This window comes from Gavia stellata, chromosome 7 (genome assembly GCF_030936135.1).
Source record: "Gavia stellata isolate bGavSte3 chromosome 7, bGavSte3.hap2, whole genome shotgun sequence".
Classification (NCBI taxonomy): Eukaryota; Metazoa; Chordata; class Aves; order Gaviiformes; family Gaviidae; genus Gavia; species Gavia stellata.
In genome coordinates, this window is record NC_082600.1 from 29,167,429 (window position 1) to 29,194,404 (window position 26,976).

Below are 26,976 nucleotides of genomic sequence, written 5' to 3' on the forward strand. Positions count from 1 at the left end.
TACATTTGAGTAATAATGTCATACAATTGTAGAAAAGCATCACTCAGCAGAAACTGATTTGGCATTTGGAAAGTAGTTACCACCCTGCACTAGAAGAGACAATTAATATAGGAATAAAACATTTATATGTTACAATAAAAATACTTATTTGCTGTGATCATTTAAAGCAAATGGATGCTTTCTTTCTCCAAGAAGAATCATCATAAGTGGAGATTAAAGTGCACATAACCAATGCATTAATAATTCTTCAGCAATCCCATCTATCATTCTAGATGCTCCAAGCACATCACAGTTAACATCAAGGTTTTAGGACTTTTCTCCGTGGCTTAAACAGTAAGATTTAAAGGAAATTCAGATTTCTAAGCTGCATGAAATAATTCTGGTGTACAATAAGTTTAAGTAGGGTACAGAAATTTGGAAAATAGTGTTTGGTGAAAAAGTCAGTGTAAATTTTCCCAGACATATGATTTCTGGGGAAATATTTTCCTTTTGAAAAAAAGATTCATAGTATTTTATACAACTGTGGACCAAACAAGCAGAGCATGCAACAGTATTTACATAACCATCCCCGCAGTTGTTCTTTGTGGGCTACATATAACACAGGTTGGAGCAACACTGTCTACTTTGTGCATAAATTTTGCTGGCAATCTGGGGAAGAAGAAAAAAAAAATCACCAACAATTTGTTTACTATAGAATAGGGTCCTAAACTAGAAAAGTGCTCCTCAGAAAACATAGCTCAAAATATTGGCTTTTTCTCATTACAAGCTATATAGTAAACCTTACAAAATATAACACAGTCAGTACTAGCAGAGCTGTCAAGGGCAATAATTTTAATAAATCGGTTCACTTTGGGTAAAAGAATGCTTATGCATCTTACAAGCTATTCAAAAGCAACAGCTGAACAGGTTAAATTTACATCCACAAGAGAAGCATGACATGTTCACTGAAAACAAAGTGAGTTGCTGGTAATTATGGTTATCATTTTTATCACACCAACTGGTCACCAATGGAAAAAAAAATACTTTTTTATTTTCTTTTGATTTTTTTTTAATTTTACAAATATGAGAAGTTCTGAGCCATTATACTTCAAGAGCATACTTCATATCTTAGACACTGGACCCAATTTAGAGGCAAAATGTCTGTCAACATGATTTAACACTCAGGTTTCTGAAGGCCACCCATATGAAGTTTACATACAGCACAACAAATACACATCAGAAACTGCTGTAAATGTATAAGGAATACAAAACACTATTAAATACAACTTTCACCCCATGGCACATCAAGCATGGCAATACCACTGTTTCATATCTGGTTAGCAATGGTCAGTTGTGGTTATGCTTTATTGAATATTTTCCTTTCTGTAGCTGAGAAATATACAGCTTGGACTTGCTTCCATCCGGTCTTTTAAACCAAACTTCATCATGGTTAATTGTTGTAATTATGGCACTAAAGAAAATGAGGGAAGAAGGGCCAGGAGAAGAAAAACAAGAAAAATTTAGGAACCTTATAAGCTAATAAATAACCTCAAAACTGCAGCTGTATTTCTGTACAGTAAATGAAAATATGCGTTAGTTGTAAATGCTAGGCCCAAAAGATACTAGCTCCATCGGAAGGATAGTTTTAACAGAATTCTTTGGTAACTGCATGTGTCTTTAGTGAAGGTAGTTAATTTTTCAGCCATCTATCTATTTTCTCCTCCTATGAGAAAACCCTCAACACGTACAAATATTTTAATTGTTTAAAAGAAAATAGTCACCCGTAGAAAACAACAATAGACTACTCATGGTAAAAAACAGATCTGTTGGAAAACATACCCAGAAATTACTTTGAATACAAAGTATTCTGAAAAAAGTTAAACAGATTGAAGCCCAAGATTTAAAGCAGAAAAAGTATTCAACTGTTAGTTATTATACCAAGACCATTAGAAGTAAAGTCAAAGCCTGATTTACTGAATCATTCTTACATGAACCCTGCTTTCATGCTCCTTGTGGTAAACCTTAATACAAATAGTGAACACAACCCCCTCCCCATACCCCCTAGGGAAAACAAAATTGCAAGTAGAATTGATGACAAAAAAAGCTCAAAACCAGAGATTAAAACAGTTAATGGAAGAAAGATCTATCACATACTGACTGTGACAAAACTCGCTCCAGGAAAATCTTCAGCCTTAAAAGTTGCTGAAATCTTGAAAGGCTGGGAAAGTTCCACTGTATGCTTGCCCTGTTAAGCATCAGCTTTTGGCTTTTGTCAGACACTGGATACTAAGATCTTTTTTTGGCCCAGTATAACTGCTATGTTCTGCTAAACTAATATAGATTTTTTTTAATTTCAGAAAGAATATATAGTTTACTAAAATACCTTCCTGTTTCAGTCCAGAACAAATACCAAAATCACCAAAATCCGTTCCCCTTCACCATACACAGGGAAGAAAAGAAACAGCCAGTTTTACAGTAAACTACTGCTATAAGAAGTTAAAGTTAATTTTCCTGGGTAGCTGTGCATATTTAATCAACACTTCACTTAGATTGATTTGCCCCGTTCAGTAAAAGGTAAGATACACATTTAATTTTAAGTATGGTTTTAAATATACCCACATTTTAGAATTTACAAATATTATCCATACAGACAAAATACATTTAGATATCTTAAACATTCAAACAAATTTGCACTGTAATATTTAGAATCATAGAATGGTTTAGGTTGGAAAAGACCTTTAAGATTATCAAGTCCAACTCTTAACCTAACACACTGCTACATCCACCACTAAGCCATGTCCCTAAGTGCCTCATCCACACATCTTTTAAATACCTCCAGGGATGCTAACTCAACCGCTTCCCTGGGCAGCCTGTTCTAATGCTTGCTAACCCTTTCAGTGAAGACATTTTTCCTAACATCAACTCTAAACCTCCCCTGGCACAACTTGAGGCCATTTCCTCTTGTCCTATCACTTGTTACTTGGGAAAAGAGGCTGACACCCACCTTGCTACAGCCTCCTTTCAGGTAGTTCTAGAGATCAATAAGGTCTCCCCTGAGCCTCCTTTTCTCCAGGCTGAACAACCCCGGTTCCCTCAGCCGCTCTTCATAAGGCTTGTGCTCCAGATCCCTCACCAGCTTCGTCGCCCTTCTCTGGACACGCTCCAGCACCTCAATGTCCTCCTTGTAGTGAGGGGCCCAAAACCGAACACAGGATTCGAGGTGCGGCTTCACCAGGGCTGAGTACAAAGGTACAATCACTTCCCTACTCCTGCTGGCCAACGCTGTTTCTGATATAGGCCAGGATGCCATTGGCTTTCTTGGCCATCTGGGCACACTGCTGGCTTATAGTCAGCCGGCTGCCGATCAACACCCCCAGGTCCTTTTCCTCCAGGCAGCTTTCCAGCCACTCATCCCCAAGCCTGTAGCATTGTATGGTGGTGGTGTGACCCAAGCGTAGGAGTCAGCACTTGGCCTTGTTAAATCTCATGCAATTGGCCTCAGCCCATCGATCCAGACTGTCCAAGTACCTCTGAAAACCCTTCCTACCCTCAAGCAGATCAACACACCTGCCCAACTTGGTGTCGCCTGCAAACTTACTGAGGGTGCACTTGATCCCCTCATCCAGATGATTGATAAAGATATTAAACAAAACTGGCCCCAATACTGAGCCCTGGAGAACACCACTTGTGACAAGCCGCCAACTGGATTTAACTCCATTTACCACAACCCTTTGAGCCTGGCCATTCCTAGGTAGAACCTTTGCTAAGAGAAGGAAATACCGTAAAAAAAGGTCCAACTCTTTTCTTTCAGAGCATTAATCAACTGAAAACAAAGCTTATCTTTAATGGTATAAAGTGGTTTTCCATAATTAAGTATTTTTGGGTGGGCCAACAGATTAAATTCTCAAAGCAACAAAATCCCAAGATACTAAAAAAAAACCAAACTTATTCAAAGACTATTCAGAAACTAGTAAGAGCTTAAATTGTTAGTGAGATCCTGACCTGACAAACTTCTCATTACCTACAGTGAAGTCCAACCTTTACTAGCCTCTCTCAGAAGTCCAGGGCTCAACTGTCTTTGATAATGCCTGTCTTTCAAGGTGAACTAACAAATGTTACTGAGTTGGCAGTATTTCCAAATAAGCCTTATTCTTCAATGCCATCATCCTATCTATTGCTTAACACAAATGTACAGCACTGCATAAATGAGTAATTTTTACCTTGTAGGACATTCATCTTTCTTATCAATGCATATCGTCTGTCCACGTCCATACCACTCTCCATCATAATAGAGCCTTCCCTCTTCAGATCTAGCACTATGTAGATGCTTTTCTAATTTGACAGGTGCTAAAATGATCAATAAAAGTCATTTAATATTGACTTGGCAGAAGTCAGTTAGATGTTTAAATACACTTTCATCAAGTTATTTACACAGAATACACATTTTTTCCATTATCAAAAGTAGCCTCTCTCTTAGTAACTGCAAAAATGTAAGAAAATTGGAGGCAAGATACCTTTTTATTTCCAGTCAGGTAAATTAAAAGTTATATTTCCATTTGCAGATAGCAGCTATCTTCCCCACAAGCTTCATATCTGTGATACGAATTTTCACAAATCGAGTAATGCAATAGAGAACACTTCAAATGGCAGAACCTGAAACCTCTTCATCAGGACATCACCACAACATGCAAGTAGTAATATATTGCTAAAGAAATACACCATCTGCTTGCCTTCTCTTCTTTTTCCTCCTTACTCACCTCCAAGTATTTGATTCTACCTAGCAGTAATGCACTTCTCACCTCAGTGCCAAATGTCATTACCACTCCTTTACCATAGCTCTACTTTTTCAGGGTTGTAGCTTGCAGTGAATGTGAGCATCCTTTAGAATGCACCCCTAAGGTTCAGATACTCTCAGTTTCCTGCCTCATCTTGTGTAAACACTGGCATAGCTTGCTAATATTAATTGGTGTAACCCACTTTTAGAAGTCCAAATTTTTGTTGCTAATTTTCTAGAATTCAGGTGTCAACACACTCATCAGCAATTGAGCTACAATTATCAGCACCTGAAAGAGGGGAAAAGACAAAAGCTACACCTTCCAGCTACCTCACCCCATCCTTCATCACTATACCAGGGCTAAAATAAATAAGATCTGCCTAGATGCAGTTTGCATCATTGCACACAGCAAGTTCTGTCTTGTGAAACCAGGCAATGTTTACTTACGTTCTGGCTTTACCCTGTGTGGCCCCAGTGTAGCCATTGCCTTGAAACACAAAAGAAAATGGAAGTTAGTCACCAAGCATAGTCTTTTTTTCTTAACTGCCAGCTTTAATTGTGAAGTTACATGCAGTGTAGCTCAGGATACTTGCTTTTATATGCAAAACCACAATCAGAACAAATCTAAAATAAAAGCGTGTTCAACGGTGACTCGGTAACTAAATAAAACAGCATTTTAAGGGTGAAAAAAAAATCACCTTCTTTAGTAAGTTTTGATTTCAAATAACTCAGGAGGTTTTCTAAATTAAACCCTCAAAATTGCTGTTATGTAATTTGGTCAAGAAAACATATCATGACATTAACTCATTCTGAAAAACAAAATGCTTTATGAACAACCTACTATTTTGATTTATACGTTATACTCATAAGCTCACAAATTTTAGTATTAAAAGTAGGTTTAAAAAAACCCTCTAAGAGCTTTTTGGGGTTGGTTGCTTGCTTGCTTTTTGTTTTTTAAAATTATTTCCAGAAAAGGCAAAACCCCCAGTAGATTCCAGGTTTGTTCCTATTGTTTAAAACCATGTTACACTACAGGAAAGAAACTGAGGGAAAGCTATTTTGTGTCTGTTCCTCTGATGCGATAGGAAGAGAAATGACAGACAAGTTTTCACATAGGCATCACACTTTACTTCTTGTTTAGGAAATATGTACAAGTATAAAGCAGGATAGAAACTGACTCAAAGCCATTTGAGCCAAGTTTTTTAGTTCAGATTTCCATAAGCTGGGAAGCACTAGAGTACTAGGGAAAATTTTCTGACTGCAGGTGCAAGGCAAGGATAGCATTTCGTTACAGCAAGTTACTTCAACAATGTGACAAAGATCTGAAAAAGGCACTCTGTACTTAAAAGGCGGATTTGTTTTTTCAAATACATCCATCGGTCAAACAAATACCTCTTCCTGTAAACCCTGATTCTCCTATAATCTGAGAAAAACACAGTGGTTTACTTTATTAAAAAAGAAAGGTAAGGAGAGGTCAAAGCATAGAAATCTTCATAAAATAAACTATTTACTATGTGAAAACATACCATATGACATATATTAAAAAAATCTTAATTTAAAACAATAACCTATCATAGTTTCTACACAATTATGCTAGACTATGAGAAAGCAGATCCTCTTGACACAGGCTTTAGGCTCAATTTATCATGGAAAATTACAGACTATCTATTTTAGAGATAACCTCTTCCACCACTTCATTGGATTCCTCTGCATGATTTGGGTAGAATCAGAAAAAGTAGCAATAACATAGCTTGAACTGGAATGATTACCTGACTATTGAAGAAATAAAAACCTATTTAGAGTTTTGATCATGTAAGAAACACATTTACATATTTTTAAGAGGCAAAAGGACTAGACAAGAACCCAAACAAAACCCACAGCCACTGACATTCATCCTTTCATCTTACCTTCCTTATTGTTGTCCAGTCTTCAAGTATATCAAGGTCTTGTAACATATAAACTATATAGGGGCGTGGAAAAGTTAGGGAAAACTCTTTTGAACAGCAATAATAAAAATACTGTAATGTTCATAGGAAGATATTAATAGCTCTGTTCTGCCAATTTTTCACACAAAGAATACCTACATGAAGTGAAAGCTCAGCAAAAATAAATGCGTCTTTGAATCATGCAACCTAGAGGCACACTTTAAGAATTATTTCAAGAGATAAGTAATAGTATGTAGATATTCAGACTACTGGAGTTCAACATGAGGATAATATAAACAATTGTGATAAAACCATTCCATCCTTAAAGGTTCCAAAAAACATTCTATTTGCAATACTACAAAATACAATTAAAATTCACTGCAATTTCAATATACCACTGCAAATCAGCATCTATACTAGTATTAGCTTTAATAAAATCATTATTTTTACAGTATTCTGCATCATATTTCTTTGAGAGAAAAGTGTAGACAGCACCACATCTCTGAATATCAAATATCCAAAAAACAGGAAGTAGAAAGGCAAAGCCCCTTCCTTGGACTATCAACTCTAAAGTAAAAATTGTGTATTAGAACAATACATGAACTTCAAAACAAAACTCCATATAGTACAGCTATACCATTACAACAGTCTTCAGTTTTTATTTTGTTTGTCCCCATTTCATCTCTGAAAAACAAGTTTAGAAAAAGCTGCTATGAATGTTTAAAAACTAAATCTCCTAAAATGGGATATGAGAGCTTTAACTTACATTCCATTTGAAATTTTAAGAATCTTTAGCCATTTTCAAATTTGTTTTCCTCTAAATAGCACAGAATTACAAATCAAAAGCCATGTAAAATTTCTAGGTATTTGCTTTACACAGATCTGTACAAACTAACAAGTTCTCAACTATTTTAAAATCATAAGCAAAAAGAGCAAATTAATTTACTTCACAACTGGAAGGATTTTCAGCCTTATGAATTGCCCGAAATTGCTGGGGTTTTGGACTTAATACTATGTCAGTATTTTCTGTTTGGAGTGTATTCTAAAATGACAAGGTAGCTCATAATTCACAGAATCTGATGCTATTTATATGGACATCCGGAAGACAAGGATGACTGAGAGCTAAAGAAAATACACTTTCACACAACCTGGCACTGAAATTGCTAAAAGGAGTTAAGAAACAAATGAAGCCACTTGTATCTTCATTGATTGTTACCACTTGGCTTTTAAGCACTAATTAAAATACATCTCTACTAAACAGAATTTATGACATACCCTAATGGAAGGACAGTCATTATTAGGACAAATCATCCATCTGGGATGTGTTCCAGTAAATGAACCATCCTGAAGGAGGGTGTCCCAATGATGACAGGTTTTTCAGAAACTTCTTCCTTCCCACCTAATTTTACAAAACCTTGTGAAAGCAGCATGATTTTTTTTCTAGCAGCTTAGCAATAAAAAAATGGCCTTTATACCATATAACATCAATACTTAGAAGTTGGTCTCTTTTAGGTTGTCTCCATGATTCTGGCAACTTCTAAGCCATCACATCTCTATGCTATAAAAATGTTAGGCTGGGGGTAAGAGTGGAGAGAACACTCAGTTTGCAGAGGCATCTCCTTCTCTCTCTAGAAAAAGATAATACCACCTCTTAGGTGTTATACCTTAAAAAGTTCCAGCTGCACTGCATGCTTGTCAACAGCTATGAAAAAGTCATCAATGCAAAATTCTTAAATACTATACTCACTCTACAGGAACCCACAAACATCTCCCCTGCAACCGTCTCAATTTCTGGAATTTTAAACTTTTAATCAAAGAGAGTTCTAAAGTCTATAGAATTGTTAAGAAGTAATAAATTGAGGTAAAGATGTGCCAGTATGAGAAGCAAAGCTATACAGGAGAAGTTACACAAGTCAAGTTACATTTTGCAAATATAATACCTAACTTTTTTCTGCTTTTGCCTTGTAGCACTATTTTTTGAAGAGTTAGAAAAATCAACTTTTAGAAATACTCTCTATATGAAACTAGTAGTTAGATAACAGAATCTTAATTTCAATTTTCATAATGGGACATGTCAACATGATCTCTCTAATCTGAATTAGAATAACATCTGCCAAGCAAAAATCAGTTTTGAGAATGCATTATCACATCAACTTGTTATTAATGACATATGTAATAAGACTAGCTATAAAACGGTAAACGCTACTAGAAAGAACAATGATTTCAGTAAAAGGATATCTGATACAACAACAGGTTTCTTCTTATCTGGACTAAATGGATCCTTCCTTTTCTTCCTGGACTGTAGCTCATCATTCCATAATTCTGAAAAGACATAATAAGAACATGCTATGAATCAGAAACATATACATGCTTAGCTCTTTTTACAGCAGAAAACATTGTCCAAAAATGAAAAATAACACATTTTCTGGTGAGATGCTGTTTCTGAACGGAATGAACGCGTTACATGATTATGTAGTCACAGATTCATATTCTCAGAATACACAAGAGATGCTGACCAAAGTTTGTTTTAAGCTTAAATTCAACCCCCCCGCCCAAAGTCTACAGCTGAATAGCATTCTGCTGGATAACCTGAAACTCACCAGACATACCATGTGCACAGTCAACTAATCAGTAGTTACCAGAAGATTTAACAAAAAAAAAAAGCAACACCAAACAAACAAACAAGAAAAACACCCCAAGAACTTTGAATTTCCATCCACCTGAGGTAATGTCAATGCTATGTCTGTCTTCTTCAAGTCTTCTAATCTTCTCTTCTAGTTCACTTTGTACAGTATCATACAACAGAAGCTTTTCACTCTAAAAATGCAAGAAATTACACATTTTTACCTGACTAATTTCTACCATCTAAATATATATGACAACAGTTTAAAGCCTCAGTGGAAGGAAGGTAAAAGTAGCTTTAGGTGAAAATTTTTCAGAAGCCATAAAGCATATGACATTTCCCTCTATCCACTTTCTTAGCATGAGATCCTAGCTCCTTAAAGACAGCACGCTCACTTGGCATAAGTGTAAATATAGTTATCAAATATCAGTACCAAGAATAACTAGGTATATAAAAGCATGCAGCTAGATCTCCAGAATAACTGTTAGTATTTTGACATAAAAACAGTATTTTCCTTTTGGATAGCAAAGATTTATTCACAATGAATAACTGTAAAGTAGTGACCTCTATGCCATCTTTCATGACAAATCAGAAAAGCTAATGTTTTCATGGAAAGCTTTTTATTAAGCTGCCTCCAATATTAATAAACCTGCAGTCATTTACAGAGAATTATCATCTATTACCGCAGTATTTATAATTGTCTATTTTCACAGATCTGAAAAATACCTTCCCACAGCAGAAAGAATTTATTGAGCACGTAAAATAATCTAGATAGTTCTGAAAGCAAAATTGTTCACCTTAAAGCTGTGAGAAACACTTTTAAAGCACTGCTTTGGAAAAGTTAGCTAGTTCGTCCTTTTAAAAGGCAATTTCTGATCCAAATAGATTAACATAATGCCTTCAATGTTAGGTATATCATCAGCACTTTTTATACACAAAGACAAACAAAAACACACTCTGATGTGAACTTTCTACAGCATTTTGCGCAGTCTACACTCTCTTCCATCTTTAAGTGTTTCAGAATGAGAAAAATCAACTCTGTAGTAAACTGCTCTCAATTATAGTCACCACATAGGACTGATACCAAAATTACACAGTATCTAGCTAGATCAGTTACCCTTTTAAAGGCAGCATCGAGAAACACTAAACTCTCTAAACCAGTAACTTGGAATTAAGCTGAGTGCTGAGCCTCAAGGAAATAAATTTACTGTTCTTTCATAAGCTTGCATATTTCTTAAAACACAAATAGGAAATACAGCTGATTGTTACATTTTAAAGCTCATTTTCACTGAGCAACATCTTTAACAACCCTGCAAAACAGAGGGCTTGGACTTACTCACTGAAAAAACAGCTTAAGCAGCACAAGTCACTGCACCTAGCTATTTGCTACTATTTCTCTGCCAGAAGCTGCAGTCCCTAGAGCCCAGTCAGCAAATGTCTGCACCTTAACTGCTCCTGCCCATAGCACAGCATACTAACAGAAACTTACCTTTACCAATGTTCAAGCTAGTATGTTAGAGTGAAGCAAATCAGTTGAGGAATAGATGAAAACAAAGAACCCTGTTCTACTAAATGGCTGTCATGTTTACCATTCCCTTCAAGTTACAAAGTATTTAAATTCCAAAGATCTCCTTTCATATATTTTTCAACCCCTAATTATAAAAAAAATTTCCCAGGGGAATTGAAAAGGCAGAAGCCTCTTACATATACTTGAAATGCCAAATGAGTGTTATCTGTTCTGAGACCATTTTAAAATTCCATTTTAAAATGAAATAGTGTTTGTGTTTAGACATCTGTTTTGCTTCAAGCACTTGGTGACAAATAAAGTGTGAAAAGCTGTTACAGGCATCAGAGGCAATCACGCTGAATGGTTATATTCCACTGGAACGGTGATTCTACAAGCAGCACTGCTGACTTTAAAGAGCTTTCATGCCCAAGAGGCCCTTATTGGATGGTGAATATTTGAATTCTGAAGGTTTCATGGTAGAAACATGTTTCTACCATGAAACACAATAGTAAAACAAGGGACAAGGACCACCTTAAAGAGAAATAATACATAGCCAAAGCAAATCAGTCAATCATAGATGAAAAACCCTGCAAGTCTTACAGGATTCTGTCCAACCTCAGAGCATTCACAGGAGCAAAAACAGTTAGTAATGAGTAGTCCTTCATTATACCTTGTTCTTTCCCAAGGCATCAAGAAAATGGAAATTTTTTGAAAAGTACGCATGCACATTCTTGCTTTATTGGTATAGTAGGAGCCATGGACTTCAGGAATATGGTGAACCACTCAGAACAAAACACCTTTAAGCAACTGCAACAGGGGGCTGAGGAGTACTATTATGCAAGCTTCAAGATCTAAGCTGCTATGTTACAGCATTGGACATACATGTACTTGAGTATTTCTACTACGGTATCCAGTATTTAGATGCTTAAACAGGAATGTTTATGTTCAAGGAGAGAAATATATTTTTCCTGTAACTGCTTTTAAAATGGCAACTCTATCACTACCTGTCCAAGGCATCTTAAAAAGACATCATCATTATTATTATTATTATTGTTGTTGTTGTCATTAAAATGTAAGGTGCTTTTTGCTAAAATTATGTCAGATATTTTAGCTACTGTTCTTGGCAATCTTTTTATAACAAAGGTAAAAAAAATCATGTGGAAATCTATTAATAAGAACCTGTTAATGAAAAATAAGAAACCTTAGCTACACTTATATGCAAAGTCAAACTTATATAAAGCTAATTTTTATATGCTTTGAATAACCTCTTACGTGGGCTTAAATATCTCAAGGCAATTGCATTCAAATAGCAAACAACAGCAATAATAAAAACATGCACTGAACTTGGAAAGCATGACACACAGTAAAGTTAGATGAGATTAGCTATCGAGTAAAATAGCTGGCACAACCTCACAGTGCTGTCGAGAGGCTTGAATTTCACATTCATACTTGTTCTTCACAGATTCCAGACAAAGTTCTCTATAGATACCTGTAATCAGACAAATTACAGCAATATTACTTTCTTTAGCGAATATCTGATTTCAGAATTCTCTTTTAAGACTGCCTGCAAGTCCCAAAACATGTACATACTGGACAATACAGATATATTATATTAGGCACTTACAGTGGCAGGCTGCTTTACAGAGTAAAAATAAGAACAAGTAATCCCTTAATTCTGAAGATCTGAGGGAAAATAAACTCTATTTTAACTTTTTCCCCTATCAGTCAACAAATTACACTAGCAGTCATGCTAACTTTACAAAATAGGTCTATTTCATACTTCTGATCAAATTATCCCAGATATCCTCAGTTTTCAAATCCATGAAGCACTAAATGGCCTCTTCTATTTTATAATTAGAGTTTTAAATAATGTTTTGGGGTTTTAAAATAGCTAGAAAACTGAATGAAAGAACAAGCTTTTACAAATAAATATTTGGAATAAGGCTTACTTTGTAATGCATGACCTTAACAAATCACATCAATTAACAAGACTGTTCCATTCTTAGAAATAGCCACCTTGCGATACAAAGGATACTGCTTCGGAGTATTAGAGGCATTTCTTATACAATTCTGAAAATGTTTCTACTAAACAGACAACTGAAAAAATCTGAAAGGTATCTGAAATGTAATATCTGGCAAGTATAGATAGAACTTGATTTAATATATTCAATGCATTCAACACAAAATATTTAAATCATTCCAGATTACCACCTTGAGGAGTTAAGTTTGTACGCACACTGGTACTGTGTAGCAACTGAAGAACTCCCAAAACCAACTTCCCTTAGAATTCAGCTGACTATAAATTAATACAGTACAAGAGGAACAATACTGTTACTGGCAATTCCTCTGAAAAACAGACTGCAAAGTATTATGTCAATCATCTTTCAGCTGTGAAGTCATTTTTGATATAGAATTCAACATTTTTTTTTTTTCTTACATCAGTATGTTATGCTGGCTTTTTTTTTTTTTTTTTTAAGTATTTATGGCTGACTGGCATATCTAGGTGTACCAATTGATAATCACTGCTTATTTGCTTGAAATCAAGCAGTATAGGTATGAATACTTCTAGAAGAAACAGTTGTATTCCTGACTTGCTGAAATAGTCAAGATCCACATTTTGTGTGAATAGTGCTCAGTGCCTTAGAGAGCAGGGGAACACAAGTTGCTTTTCTACCACAGATGCAATTATATCCATAGTTTAGCTAAACATACTTTAGCTTTTTTTTTTTCCCACCCCTTTCTCCACTCTCTCAGGCAGAAGTAGGTCCTTAGGGGTTACCCGCTAGAGCTCAAGTCCTGCTACTACCCACTTCTGTCAAGGCTCTCAAACAGTAAGAGCAAATAAGCCTCCTCTGCAGTTTCTTGCTTTCTCTGGAATAATTTTATCAATCCCATTCAGTTGAGGACAGAAGGAAAAAAAACCAAACCAACAACCCTGATTTCTAGTCTCAACTTCAAGGAAACTTTGTTGTTTTTACCCTGGGCTCTTTTTACACTGGAACATGGATCTTCAGTGCTGCTGAAGACAAATCAGGGGAATCTGTAATATTCTGCCTATCCATACCCACCTACATGAAAGCACTGGCAGACAGCCACATTTAAAACTGAAAATCAAAACCCTGGATTAAGGTTGCTTTTATATCAAACCTTCCGCAAGTTCACCTGCGAGCCTTCTGCGAAGCCCGAGTGGGCTACTTAGGACTAGTAAAGTAAATTTGGGTTAAGAGCTTAAAACCCAGAAATTCCGGGTCACCAGCTGAGGAAAAGCATTATGGAGAAGACCTGGAAGGAGAGAAGTGCAATAGACCACAAGATTTCACATTCTCTTCATATTCTGAAGTCAAAAGTACCAGTGAAGACATACTGAGTAGCACTGAAGTAGCACCAGTATTATGAAAAAAGTATAAGCAGGCTTGCCATTTTCCAGTTTGCCTGCACTGTGCTTCTGCTGGTTTTCTTTGAAAAGACACTGGCATAGCTTCTCTGGCTAGAGAGATCACAACTGTCTGCCCTTTGGCTGTCTGACAGCCTGTGTTAGGTAACCCTTAGACAGCTGAATTACTCCTACAGGAGTTGAGCTATAACATGAAAAGAACTTATAACAGGGAAGTACAGAACTTTGTCTTCCTATAACACCACCGTTCCATATGACTATATGGTTATATCCCGGAAGAAGACGAAAGTTCTTGCGTGCTTCTTCTGTGAGCATAAAAGCCTATCTAAACATTAGTTTTAATAACTAAAATGCAGCTTAGACAAAAGCTGCTAAGGACAAGAGTTTTCCTCCTTCCCCAGGTGGAACAGGAGGATGGGAGCAGAGGAGTAGAAGAGACACAAAGTAGGAGAGCAGGAAAAACATGATCATCCAAGATGATCTGGCAAGCACTTTATGAGATAGCACCTACATATCTCTTCATTTCAACAGTGACCAGTGTGCACACTTGATCCTAAATCTTCTAACTAATAAAAGTTTTTACTGTTTTTAATTCAGTAATTTTGTGCTTACTACACAGACACCTATTAAATGAAACATAAAAAAGAAGTATTTTTAGTGTGATGTTATCAGGCAACTTGTGCCAAGAAGTAAACAACCTATTCGTTTTGACTTGAAAAATATTTTACATTTAAAACTATGCCACAGTATTTCTAACTTTAAAACACATACATTTAACAATTCTAAAGAATAAAGATTGATCTTAAAACACATAGGAAGTATATACTGTTGAAACGGCGATACTCATTTTACATGCCTACCTGCCACCTTGGTTCGGATTTGCATATTTTCTTGTAGCGCTGCCAATGGTTCTAGATATTCAGGTGCTTTTCCGGCTATGACCTCTTGTAGCTTTGCATCCACTTGGCTTAATCTTTCTTTGTAAAGTCTTAAAATAATAGAAATAAAAAAATATATTTTATTTAAAAGCAAACACAAGTTAGAATAAATATTTTTAAAAGAACTATCTGCATCTCTTTGTTAATGTTATGGAACACCCACTGAAGCAAAGTTAAGATTTTTTACCATTTGAATTTTCCAATACATATTTTCTTTTTGAACAATATTCCTCATGTCTATTAAGCCTTTCTGGGAAACATACGCAGACAATCAGAAGTGTAGAAAGTAAAGATAAAATGAAATGTATCTCCATCTCTAAGGAAGCAGAAGGAAAAAAAAAAAATCACACAGCTGTTAATAGGATTAAGATGGAGTAAGTGAATCAACATGGAAGAGGACAGGAAAGGGTGCTACAATACATAAGAACAATATGGCTTACATCATGGGAGAGAAAGACAGACATTTTGTGGATAGAAAGGCCCATTCACTTTCGTGTTCATGTATCTGCTCCCACCCTACCATAAATCAAGGAAAAAGAGGCAGGTTCTTATTGAAGCAACCCTCCATTCATCTCCTGTGAAAATCCACATATTACATACTATCACAAATATCACAGGATAATTTGTAACTGACATCTTCCATTCCTGACAAAAGGAAATGTATTTAAAATATTTTTATTTTAACTAAAATGCATTCCCTCTAAAAAAGCTGATTTTTACTGGCAGACAATGAAGAAATCTACTTGCATTTTGAAGAATTTAATATAATTTCAATCACAATAAAGCTCCACTCTTTGTAACTGATAACTTAAATATAGTGTTCAATGATAGAGTCATCAATATAACCAGCTTTTCCTGTTCTCATTTTTTACCTTGCACCCCACAATCAAAAGCTGTAGAATGAAGGCAAACATGTACAAACTCTGTTGTACATGTTAAGAACACATCAGATGTTACCTGTTAACACAGATAAACTTATCTTTGTTATATCTGTTTACACAGATATAACAGATGTCTTTGGGACAGGGACGCTGCTTTTTTACTTGTTTAAAGTGCATAGGTTAAGTAATGAATTAAACAGGAGAAAGTTCATGTATACTGATACATCAAGACCTCCTTGAGAAATACTTCCTGTTCATCTGCCACCAGCCTGCTCATCATTTTACTTTGATGACAACTCCATAGTTCAAGCATGTATACCTACCCTAGCAATAGTCAGTGATCACTCCCCTCCTTCTTACCTGAAAACTGTTAGGGTATGATACACACAATCTGTCCTGCAGTCAACTGACATAGCCTGCAGCTGATCAAAAACCAATTTGCTGGGCTCAATCCTTGATGAGCATGCTAGCACAGCTTAACATAGAGCTACAGCAGAACTACTTAGCTAGAACATAAGCACGGGTGCACAGCGCACATGACTGGGTGGGTCACTAACATTTGATTACACAGCACCAAGTTCCAGCTACACCAGAGCAAGCAGTTATGGACTGGGTGCTGCTAGCACTTGGTACCATGCAACAGTTAATGGACTAAAACTGTTTATCCAGTACTTTCAAACAGTGATTTGCCCCAAATGGAAAACTGCTATCAACCACTGTAAATCCTACTTATCTCATAACATCCAAATTCAGTTTCCCCAAAAAGAAAGAGGTGGCAGATGGAATCACTTCATTACCTCTGCTACTGGTTTGTAGCATCTTTTATGCATCTTTTTCTTCTTTCCCAACTTTATCACCTCCCTGCTCATGGCTGCTCCTCCCTATAATCCTCCTTCCGCCATTCTAATGCTCCTTTCCCAGTATTCCCACCATCACAGTTCTTCCAGCCCGTACAAACACCCCAATCTCTCAACTAACCAGTGTCCACACAATGCTTTCCTCCTCATATACCACAGCCTTACCACCTCCCAAACACCATTCACAATCCCTAAACCCCCTGAAATACTTGTTTGCTTCCTCCCAAGACCACCCTCCTTCATATTCACTCCTTAAAGGTTTGTTTCCACAAACTGTTTTCAGTCATCCAAGCTGTCCAACAGATGGAAGAGTAGAACTGAACTCAAAAGCTGGCAGTTTTCCAAATGTCAAACCAGTCAGTACAGACTGGCTCCAGTACTCATCAGCTAGCACCATTTCCCAGGTTGCTTCATGCTCAGCCCAAAGAAGAACAGCAGAACAGTCTTCTCTAGACACTGCAGCAAGAAATTGGTTGTTGGGCAATTCTTTCCAGACCCTATTAGATAGACCTCACAGTGTCCTGTTAGGCAAAGCAAGTTGTCTCAGTTCTGTAGTTGAAAGAACTATCTCACAATATAAACATGCATCTGAAATGTAATGACAACTGACCAGATATTCAATTAAAATATATGCCCAAGAATAGACAAGGTGTCCTCAAAGTTTCACTTGTCAGGTACCTGATTAAGTTAGTTGCCAAATTACCACCAATTTAAATTGGAACAGATGCATCTAGCTTGTCTGGGCCCACGTGAAAAAAAAAGCCAACTTAGAATACATACAAAAGACTGGCTCTAACACAAATGAAATTCACTTTTGAATAACTGTGGCTATTAATTTTGTCTTTTCTACTTGCTAGGCCTTTACTACTGATGTAGATATTATGGCAAACTACAGACTGAAAGCTAACAGTATTTTCTTTTTTTTTTTTTTGGTATTGGCATCTGGTTTGCAGTAACCACAAGAAACTTTCATTGATACCAACTATAAAAACTGCTGTGATACCCTGCAAAAAACCTCCAATTTCTTACTTAGCAAAGACAGTGCTTGGGTCTGTCCCACATGTATAAAAGGATGCAGAAGATCTTAGGTAAATAAATAAATAAAATCACAAATTTCCCTAAATCACAATTCCTTGGTTCTGCTAAGGATTTTGATACAATAGACCCACACCAGCTCACAGCAACAACACTTCAAGACCATTCTTACAGCAAAACAGAAAATAAATAAATAAATACATACATAAAGTATTCTGGAGCAACTGCCTGCAAATAATTTCAGAACTCCCAATCCTTATTCTTCTTCAAAAGTAGCATCCACATATACAAAAGACAAGAAACACCAGCTGCACACAATAGTCTCATGGAATAGATCCTCAAATGAGGCACTTAGAACATTAAAATACTTACTGATCTTTAAGGTCTGTAAATTGCTTTTCGAGATTGGACATTTCATCTAAACACTCCATTCTTCTTCTTTCACAGTCCTCATCATCCATTTCTAAGAATAAAAAAAAGGTAATTTATTTTGAACAATGTAATGTATACCAAATAAACTGGATATTTGTTTCTAGTGAGTTTGAAGCAAGCCTGAATTTTAGCCATGAATAGATTATCCATTATATTATTATCTTATAGCAGAATAAGAGAAATCATTTGCCATATAAACTACAAAGTAAGAAACTTAGATCTAATTCTAGAAGAAACCCCATAAACAGCAATTTTTCTTCCTCAAAACAGGAAACAGCATCACTGTAAGACTTCAAAAGGTTAAATTTCATAACTGATAATACAAACTGTACCTAAGAATGCACAAAACAGAAAAACTAAACATTGTATATCACACCAGATGAAAGGCACCATTAAGCATGAGGAGTTATTAGCCACCACTGAAAATTCAAGTGTATCCTGAGTTAGTATGAACAAAGGCCATCCCTGGAAAGCAAGCACAGTCCAGTGCTACATCTGTCATATAAAATTCAAGGCTTTGTTTTATTAATATCCTTTAAAAAGAAAAGTAACACTTAGTTTTGAAAACAGGTTTCATCCTGTTCAATTGGGAGAGTTCTTTGAAGCGGAAATATTAATGTAGAAATATCTGTAGTTCATCTTAATGACCATTTAAAATTACTACATTTCTAACAAAACACTTCTTAACCTGCGAAGTCCAGAATTTTGCAGAAACTTGATTTTATAAGCTTTTATGTTCAAGAGTATTATTAAACTCTTTCCACAGTCTTTGTTTTAATTTATATTCCTGAATTTTTTCTTAATTTACCTAGTGAACAGAACTGTAAAGTATAATAAATACCCACTTTTTGGCCAAAAATTTTGCCACTGGCCATAGAGACATCTGATGTTACTAAACCTCAGTTGTTACCTCCTCTGCCTTTTCCCAGACTAGAAAACAGAAAAACTAAGGTAGAAAATTCTTTACTCTTTCCCAGCCTTCCCAGAGGAAAAAAATGCTTTGTTAAGCCATATTCAGAAGTTACAGATGTCCTGAAACTACTTTATAGCAGCAGTAGCTCCAGAAATTAGCTCTCTACAGTTATGGTACAACTGACCAATTATCAACCAGTAGGAGGAGACATGCAGAAGCAGGCATGGCCATGCAGTCAGGAACTGGGGCTGAACTGGTGCAAACAGGCCAGGTGTTTGAGAGAGGGGGCTGTCCTCAGGAGGCCATATCCACCTATGCAGTTACCCTGTCAAGAAAAATCCTAACTCCTGACAGAAAGGCAAAGTAGGATCCTGAACCAAGCAGAGACAGCCTGGGCTCACTCTTCCAGACTATAAACAACTCTGAGCCTTTTGCTTCTTCCTCACTCACATTTTCCCAACAGACACGTTTAACTGCTTTATGCTGTCCCCTACACCAACTACAGAAAGCAGCATGCAAGTCTTCATCCTCACTGTTTTGCAAAAGAGTATGGCAATTTGCAAATATGATGAGGTGAAAGGACCGATATAGCTATTTTGGAGGATCTGATTAACTCAGATCTTCCACTCAGACCTCTCACCGTATAAAGCTTTCTGCACATAGCTTCTTCCTGAAATCATCACAAGCTTTTTAAGACTAAAAACTGCTCTAGCCCTTTCTGCCTGGATATGAAAATTAACAGGCAGTGGAGCAGTATTAATCTGTATTACAATGGTATCTACAAGTCCAAATCAAAGACCTACTGCAGTTTGTCACATTACAGTTAGTACAAGCAAAAAAGACAGCGTGTGCGAAGTTTTAAAACATGATATAACCTGAAGTATTTGAAAGCAGAGTGAGAAAATTTGAAGACAGAACTTCAAAAAAATACATTGAATGCTTAGCACGCTAGGGAGGGTGGGGAAAGAGACTATCAGGCTGTTAAGAGATACTATTTTATATTAAAATATTGTTCTCAACAGTAAGGCAGATCCTGAATCCCAGAATAAGGCTGAAAATCAGATTAAAGAGCAAAGTTTTATTTGGCTGTCCGATGTAATACTTAAGGCAAAATTGATAGGGCAATTTTCACCTTGGTCAGATTTAAGGAACGTGGCAGTCATATTACTCAAAAAGTTGTTGAAAGCATTTATGTATTATAAAAACAAAGTTTCTTTAAAATTTTAAGGCACCTCCCCATGAAGGCAGACAGGAACAAGCACTGGGATCCCAATAGTTCTCCCACTTTATTCTCAAGCTCAAATACGTGTTTCAGATGTGTTCAGCTATGCTTTTGGTTCTAAGTATGTTTTAGTAAGGAATTCATTCAGAAGCTTTTCCTTAAATTAACATGGATTTTGTTTGTGTATGTTTAGGGACTACAAATCAAAGAAAACAGATTAGAACTGTAAGCTTGGCTGAGGATCACTGCAACACCCACTGTTGGAGGGGAAGGGGACTGCATCTTACATTTTAAACTTGCATTGCAAGGAAACTATAATGCATTGGTATCTGAGGGCATAACTGACTCTCTTGTAGATACTGAAATAACACATAGCTCTCTCCAATCTCCCCTCAGCTATGTATACACTTAAAAGACTTTGACTTTCTGCCTAGAAGTCTACATTCTACCTATCATTCATACTGAAAGGCAATTCACACGCTAAGTCACTCTTAAATTGTTTCACCTTTATTCTGCCTCCAGTAAGATTCATAAAACGATGAAGATTTTCAGAGTCCTTAAATATCTTTAATTCCCCAGTTATGGAACTTCTTCCCCATGGCCTTAAACAACATACAGATTGGGGAATAGGCAGTACTGAAAAAGTAAGAGATTTTAGGATCAAATCTCATGGCCTTCCAGTTGAAAATTTACATCACTGGAGGTGAAAAATTCCTCATTTCATATTAAAACACTTGCTAATAGGCCCATCCTGTCTCAACACTTCAGATTTCCCATAAAGCTTCATACTGCACAAAGTATTTAGGGTATTTTTAAACACTTTCAAAATCACAGTCATTCTTTTCCTACCACATTCAAGCAGTCCAACTCAGTAACTAGGGCAGCCTAGTCTAAAGACAAAAAACCCCATAGTACTTAAAATGTAACAGCACCTAAAGTAGCTTTTTTTAATAAGCTGTGGCCTATATAAAGTGCTCTAAAAAATGGCCAAATTCTCAACTGGGATGCTGAGCATAACTTGTGGCTTTTTTATTCATCCCTAATATGCTAGTCTATATCCTGGTCAATAAAAACCCCTATACTAAATACATAGCATCGAAAGGAACAGGACAGAGACAGTGCTAGCTCTTAAGGGCAAGTTATGCTTCTCCTAATCGCACCTTTTGTATTCTCAGGCATCTACTGGAAAAAAAAAAAAGGCTGAATGCAAGTAAAGCAAATGACAAATTTAACAAAAAAAAAATCCTGTCCTTCAAAATCTTTTTTTATTATTACTAATTTTAATTAAGACTTATTTCTTGCGGTGCTAATCATCTTATGTCTGTAGGAGCAATATGCTTCCACGGAGTATGTTCGTATTTGTCAAGACACTGAGACAAGCATGTCATTTCTTGTGATCATTGCTTTTTAAGTGTTCCCTTAAAAGCATTTCTCTGTGGAATGCAATAGAAATTATCTGGAGAGCTTCTTTTATTGTTTTAAAAACACATTCACAGGCTACATTCACTTAAAACACAATTCCTCCTTCCTCCCCCCTAATCCCAGAAAAAATCAAGACAAGGGCACAACAGAAGAATTATTTGCCTTCAATAAAAATCAACCAAAGTGTCTTTGAGGACATGTAAACTTCACAGTTTTCTTTAAAAATATCAATTAGCACAACTACAAATGGGAGCAAAGGAAGTTTTGAAAAAGAGCAAACTTCAAAGCTGGAACTAACAGAGATCACAGAATCACTACGGTTGGAAACGACCTGTAAAATCATCAAGTCCAACCATCAACCCAACACCACCATGCCCACTAAACCATGTCCCACAATACCACGTCCACACGTTCCTTGAACACCTCCAGTGAGGGTGACTCCACCACTTCCCTGGGCAGCCTGTTCCAGTGCTTCACTGCTCTCTCAGTAAAGAAATTTTTCCTAATACCCAGCCTGAACCTCCCCTGGCACAACTTGAGGCCATTTCCTCTTGTCCTGTCACTCGTCACTTGGGAGAAGAGACCAACACCCACCTCTCTGCAACCCCCTTTCAGGTAGTTGCAGAGAGCGATGAGGTCTCCCCTCAGCCTCCTCTTCTCCAGACTGAACAACTCTAGTTCCCTCAGCTGCTCCTCATAAGACTTGTGCTCCAGACCCCTCACCAGCTTCTTCGCCCTTCTCTGGACACGCTCCAGCACCTCAATGTCCTTCTTGTAGGGAGGGGCCCAAAACTGAACACAGTATTCGAGGTGTGGCCTCACCAGCACTGAGTACAGGGGCACGATCACCTCCCTACTCCTGCTGGCCCCACTATTTCTGATACAGGCCAGGATGCTGTTGGCCTTCTTGGCCACCTGGGCACACTGCTGGCTCATATTCAGCCAGCTGTCAATCAGATAATTCTCTCTTCACCAGAGCCAGGGAGCTGGAGGAGAAAAAGAGTTAAGTTTACATCTGTTATACCAAGCTCCCTTTCTCACACAGAAAATTACATTTTTTTTAGACATACAGATTATCTAGAATAACAGATGAAGAAAGGGCATTCCCAGACGGCATCTAGCTATAATACAAACTGGAAGGCTAAGATGGGCTAAGTAAGTAGTAGTTATTGTTGCAGTGCTGCTCCTGGACCTCATCAAGGAGTCATTCACAACTCTGTGTCTCACCCACCTACTGCCCAATAAGCTTGTATATTCCTCCTTTACACTCAGTTTTCCCCTTAAACATTTAACAAACTTCATACATCAGAATTTCTTGAAAAGCCATCTCCATGAATTTCTTATCCAAAATACAGTATTCCCTTTTTAGTCCATGTACCATTCTGATAATAAAAGAAGTGAAGTATGCTTTTGTAAGTCACATCTGAAAGGAACGGAGCAGGTTGCTGTGTAAACATGGACATAATCAGATATGCTTTTCCAGCTTAAAACATGATTACCTCCAGCTGCATGACCTGTTACCCTCATTCAAGTTCACCTTTTTTCTGGCATGACCACCAGTTTAGGTTTCATCAAAACAACCCAAAACAGTTTAAGCACATTTTTCTGGCCTTGTGGAATCACTTTGAGAGAACAGGGGTAAAGAAAGACTGAACGGCCTTCCTCAGTAGCAGATCTGTAATTGTATCAATGAACTCTCCACCTATAACAGCCCTACTGTTTATAAAAGCTGTGCGCACATTCAAGTTTCAGTACAGCATAGCTTTGAAGCCAGTCCCATGACTGGTCCAGCTTATCAGGCGCTGGGTCAGCTTGCAGCAGTTTTGGTGAACACAAACCAAGTTCATTTCCTATCAAGTTAAACCCAAAGCTTCATGCCAGGTACTTGTCAAATGCGTTCCAACATCTATGGAGAACTCAAGGGTTCGAAACAATGACTTGTCCTCCAGGCAGCTTCCAACCAAACAGTTCAGGCTACATAATTGGAAATAAACCCTAAGTACCTTGGAGGTGTAGGGGCCTCAGTACTATCTACTCAGAACTACTTATTCTCTATTCTTATTTTACCAAATCAGTTGCTAATACAGACACAAATAAAATCACTATGTTTATAATAATTTTGCTGACTCTTTAAAGCCCATACCTGGGCGTGGTCCACAGTTCACTGATTGAAGAGATCTCCTGTGTAGCACTGCTTTAGACAGGAGAAGGAAGATCTTCCCTCAGATGAGGGAACAGCCCAGAACTAAAGAATTCCCTGCTCCAGGAGACCTCTTGTCTAAACCTGTGCAAATCATTAGTCCCAAATTCACAAAAACATGTACGTATCCAGTTAACTGATTTAAGTTCGACGTGTTTACATATTCTCATAACGTTGCAATTTATGACTTCTGCTGCTATTGAGCTGCAGTCTATCTAAGCACTGGTTTACATAGTCCCCAGTGCCTCCCATTCACGTATCAGACTCTTCACTGAGACGTTTTCACTAGCTACCTTTTAATGGGTTATTTTTCTGACAGCTTAGCATACAAAGGCCCAACAAGCATTGAAGACAGTGCAAGAAAGGGGACAGGAATGCACAGTGTACCAGGAAGCATGGGTAAGGATGAGAGGCAGGACAGTGTCAGCCAGCAATTCAATCCAGGTGGACAGCCATGGACCAGCAGCCTAACTGGTAAAATGGGGTTCAAACAGCAATACTTGCCAGCTCAAAGGCATGGGGGATGGGGGAGAAGAAGGGGAAAAAGGAAAAAAAAAAAAAAAACACGGAAAGCTCTGTATAAACCATGGACAGATTACCTGGATTTGTGGATTAACCAAGGCCTCTACTGGGGGATGCACTGTGGTGCAGAGTGAGTATTAACTCAGATCAAGATCTAAGGGAGTGACTATACTCTCTCCCCCTATAGCAGCTACACTTTCCCAGCACTAGAGTCTTCACTCTACTTCTGCAGAGTCAGCTTGGCTGTCTCTGCACCACACCTGTGGGGCTCCAGCACCTTGCTAGCCCATGCACAGCCCAGACAAGGGCAATCTCCACAAGTCCACATGGAACCACCATAGCAGGGCTTTCCCTGAACTGCATCAGTCAGTGTGAATACAAAAGCCACAGGACTTAAGATTCAAGATCTCCCAGATCTTTTAACAGCAAAAATGAAGAATTAACTGTACATTGAGGAGTTTAACACACACAGATAAATCAATCACAAGCCAACATATGTAAAAATATAATTTCACAGCTGCCTAATTTGTCTAGTTCATAGTGTCACACTCCTTCCACTGTGGCAAACCCAGCACTCATGCCACAAGTCAATGTGCTAGTACAGGCACGGGACAGGATCCCAGCAGACCACTCTAAATCACTTAAACTGCCGGAAACACACGTCAGGACCACAGCTAGCACTGAATACAGGTACTGTTTTTCAGCTAGCCCTTCTAGTGACAAAGATCCTGCTTATGGAGCTTACTTTCTCACGGAGCCCTACTGATTCCAAAGCAGCAGTGTATGCATCTGATGATCAGTATGTTTCCCAGTAAGTGACCATTTTATAATTTACCCCTTGTAATTACAAGGGAAGTTTGAACAGATAATAACCTCCTTCTAACACAGTGGAAATTGCACATAGAAAAAGCAATCCTTTTAAAGCTGGATTTCACCTACTAATATAATTCAAAATCTACAGTCCAGAGGAAGCTATGGAAAAGGGAAGGGACCTTCAACAGAGCAGAAGTTGAAATGCTTTGCAAAAGAGGCCAATGGTACTGACAGGGCTTCTAATGCCCCCTCAAAGCCAGGCCTCAAAACAACTAATTGAAATTCACGATTTTGCATACGGGGAAATACATACGTATGCATAGATACACACATAACGTATGCCTGCATGTATGTATGTATGTATGTATGTACGCCAAGCCTTTAAGTGCGGACCTTAGCGAGAACCCCCATCTTGGGCCATGTACTCAAGCCCAGCAGGGCACAACCCACAGCACCTACACGGAGCGGCCCGGCCCGCCAAGCCCAGGTGCCAGCCAGCTCCGGAGCCGACGGCTCGGGGCGAGGTGGGGCTTCCGTGCCCGTGCGCCCCCTCACGTCCCTCCCCCCCCGGCCGGCGGCCCGAAGAGAAGCCCCGGGGCCAGGGCCGGAGCACAGACTGGGCTGGGCAAGGCCGGAGCGGCGGGGGGGCGGGGTCACGGCGGGGGTGGGCACCGGCAGCCACCGGAGCCGGGGGGGCAGAACCGGTCTCTCCCCCAGGGCAGCGCGCCGGGCGCTGAAGGAACCGCCACGGCGCGCCCCTCAGAGGCGCTGCCCTGCGGTGGGCCGCGGTACCTGAGCTGTCCCCCTCCTCGGACACGGACGAGCTCTCAGTCTCCTCCTCCTCCGAGCTGCTGCCCTCGTTCTCCCCGTAGTCCACCTCCATCTCATCGTGGTTGTTCTCCTTCTTCTCCCGAGAATGGACCGGCATCGTCGCCGCCGCTGCCCCCTGGGACAGCCCTTCCCGCCGCCGCTCTGCTTCTGCTGCTGGCCCCTCCGCTCCGCCCCTCCCCGCCTGCGCAGCCTACCCCGCACGGCGCCCTCCGCGCCCTCCCATTGGCCGAGCCCCGCCAGCAGGGTACACTAGCCCTCGCGCGGGGCATTCTGGGAATTGTCGTCTGCCGAGAGCGGCGCGGGGGAAGAGGGAGGCGCCGTTCTGCGGCCGTGGGGGACTGTGAGGGCCCAGGCGGGAAGAGGGGGCTTCCCGCGCCCCGTTCCCCGTCCCGGGGCACTCATGGTACTGCTCGTGACTGAGAGGCTCCATCGCGGTCGCGCAGAGTTAGGAGCGCTTCTCACCTGCCCGCGTCTCCCGCAGGTGGAGCGGGCCTGTGGGGCCGAGGGTTCGACCGTTGCCGTTCCCTGCCGGAGCAGTGGAGGGAGGACGCGGAGCCCGCGCCGCCCACCTGGCAGCCCCGCACCCACGCTGCTGCCCGGGAGCTTTGCATCCTGGCAAGGCGTCCCTCGCGGCTCACTGCTCCCTCTCACCTTCCCCCTTGGGCTCCAGAGGACAGAGGTCCTTCTGAATAGCGACCTCCCCACCAG

The 26,976-nt window shown here is 38.9% G+C and overlaps 1 protein-coding gene across 1 annotated transcript; it reads right to left on the bottom strand.

The window, feature by feature from the left end:
* BRMS1L (BRMS1 like transcriptional repressor) lies at positions 1 to 26,382 on the bottom strand. The gene is made up of 10 exons (XM_059819598.1): positions 26,230 to 26,382; positions 18,286 to 18,376; positions 15,063 to 15,190; positions 12,218 to 12,297; positions 9,399 to 9,495; positions 8,917 to 9,000; positions 6,661 to 6,725; positions 5,201 to 5,240; positions 4,200 to 4,326; positions 1 to 1,450 (listed from the first exon to the last, which is right to left on the bottom strand). The coding sequence occupies exons 1-10, from the start codon at positions 26,363 to 26,365 to the stop codon at positions 1,327 to 1,329; spliced, it is 972 nt and encodes a 323-aa protein (XP_059675581.1). The 5' UTR covers positions 26,366 to 26,382; the 3' UTR covers positions 1 to 1,326.
* Between the last annotated feature and the right edge of the window lie 594 nt (positions 26,383 to 26,976).

What these genes read in the sequence shown, in the direction of transcription:
- BRMS1L (XM_059819598.1), bottom strand. Translation starts at nt 26,365, where the DNA reads ATGCCGGTCCATTCTCGGGAGAAGAAGGAGAACAACCACGATGAGATG. An exon ending in ACTGGACAACAATAAGGAAG is followed by an intron (nt 5,241 to 6,660) that starts GTAAGATGAAAG and finishes TTGTGTTTCAAG; the next exon opens with GCAATGGCTACACTGGGGCC. An exon ending in AAAGATGAATGTCCTACAAG is followed by an intron (nt 1,451 to 4,199) that starts GTAAAAATTACT and finishes CATTTTCTTTAG; the next exon opens with TGCCATAATTACAACAATTA.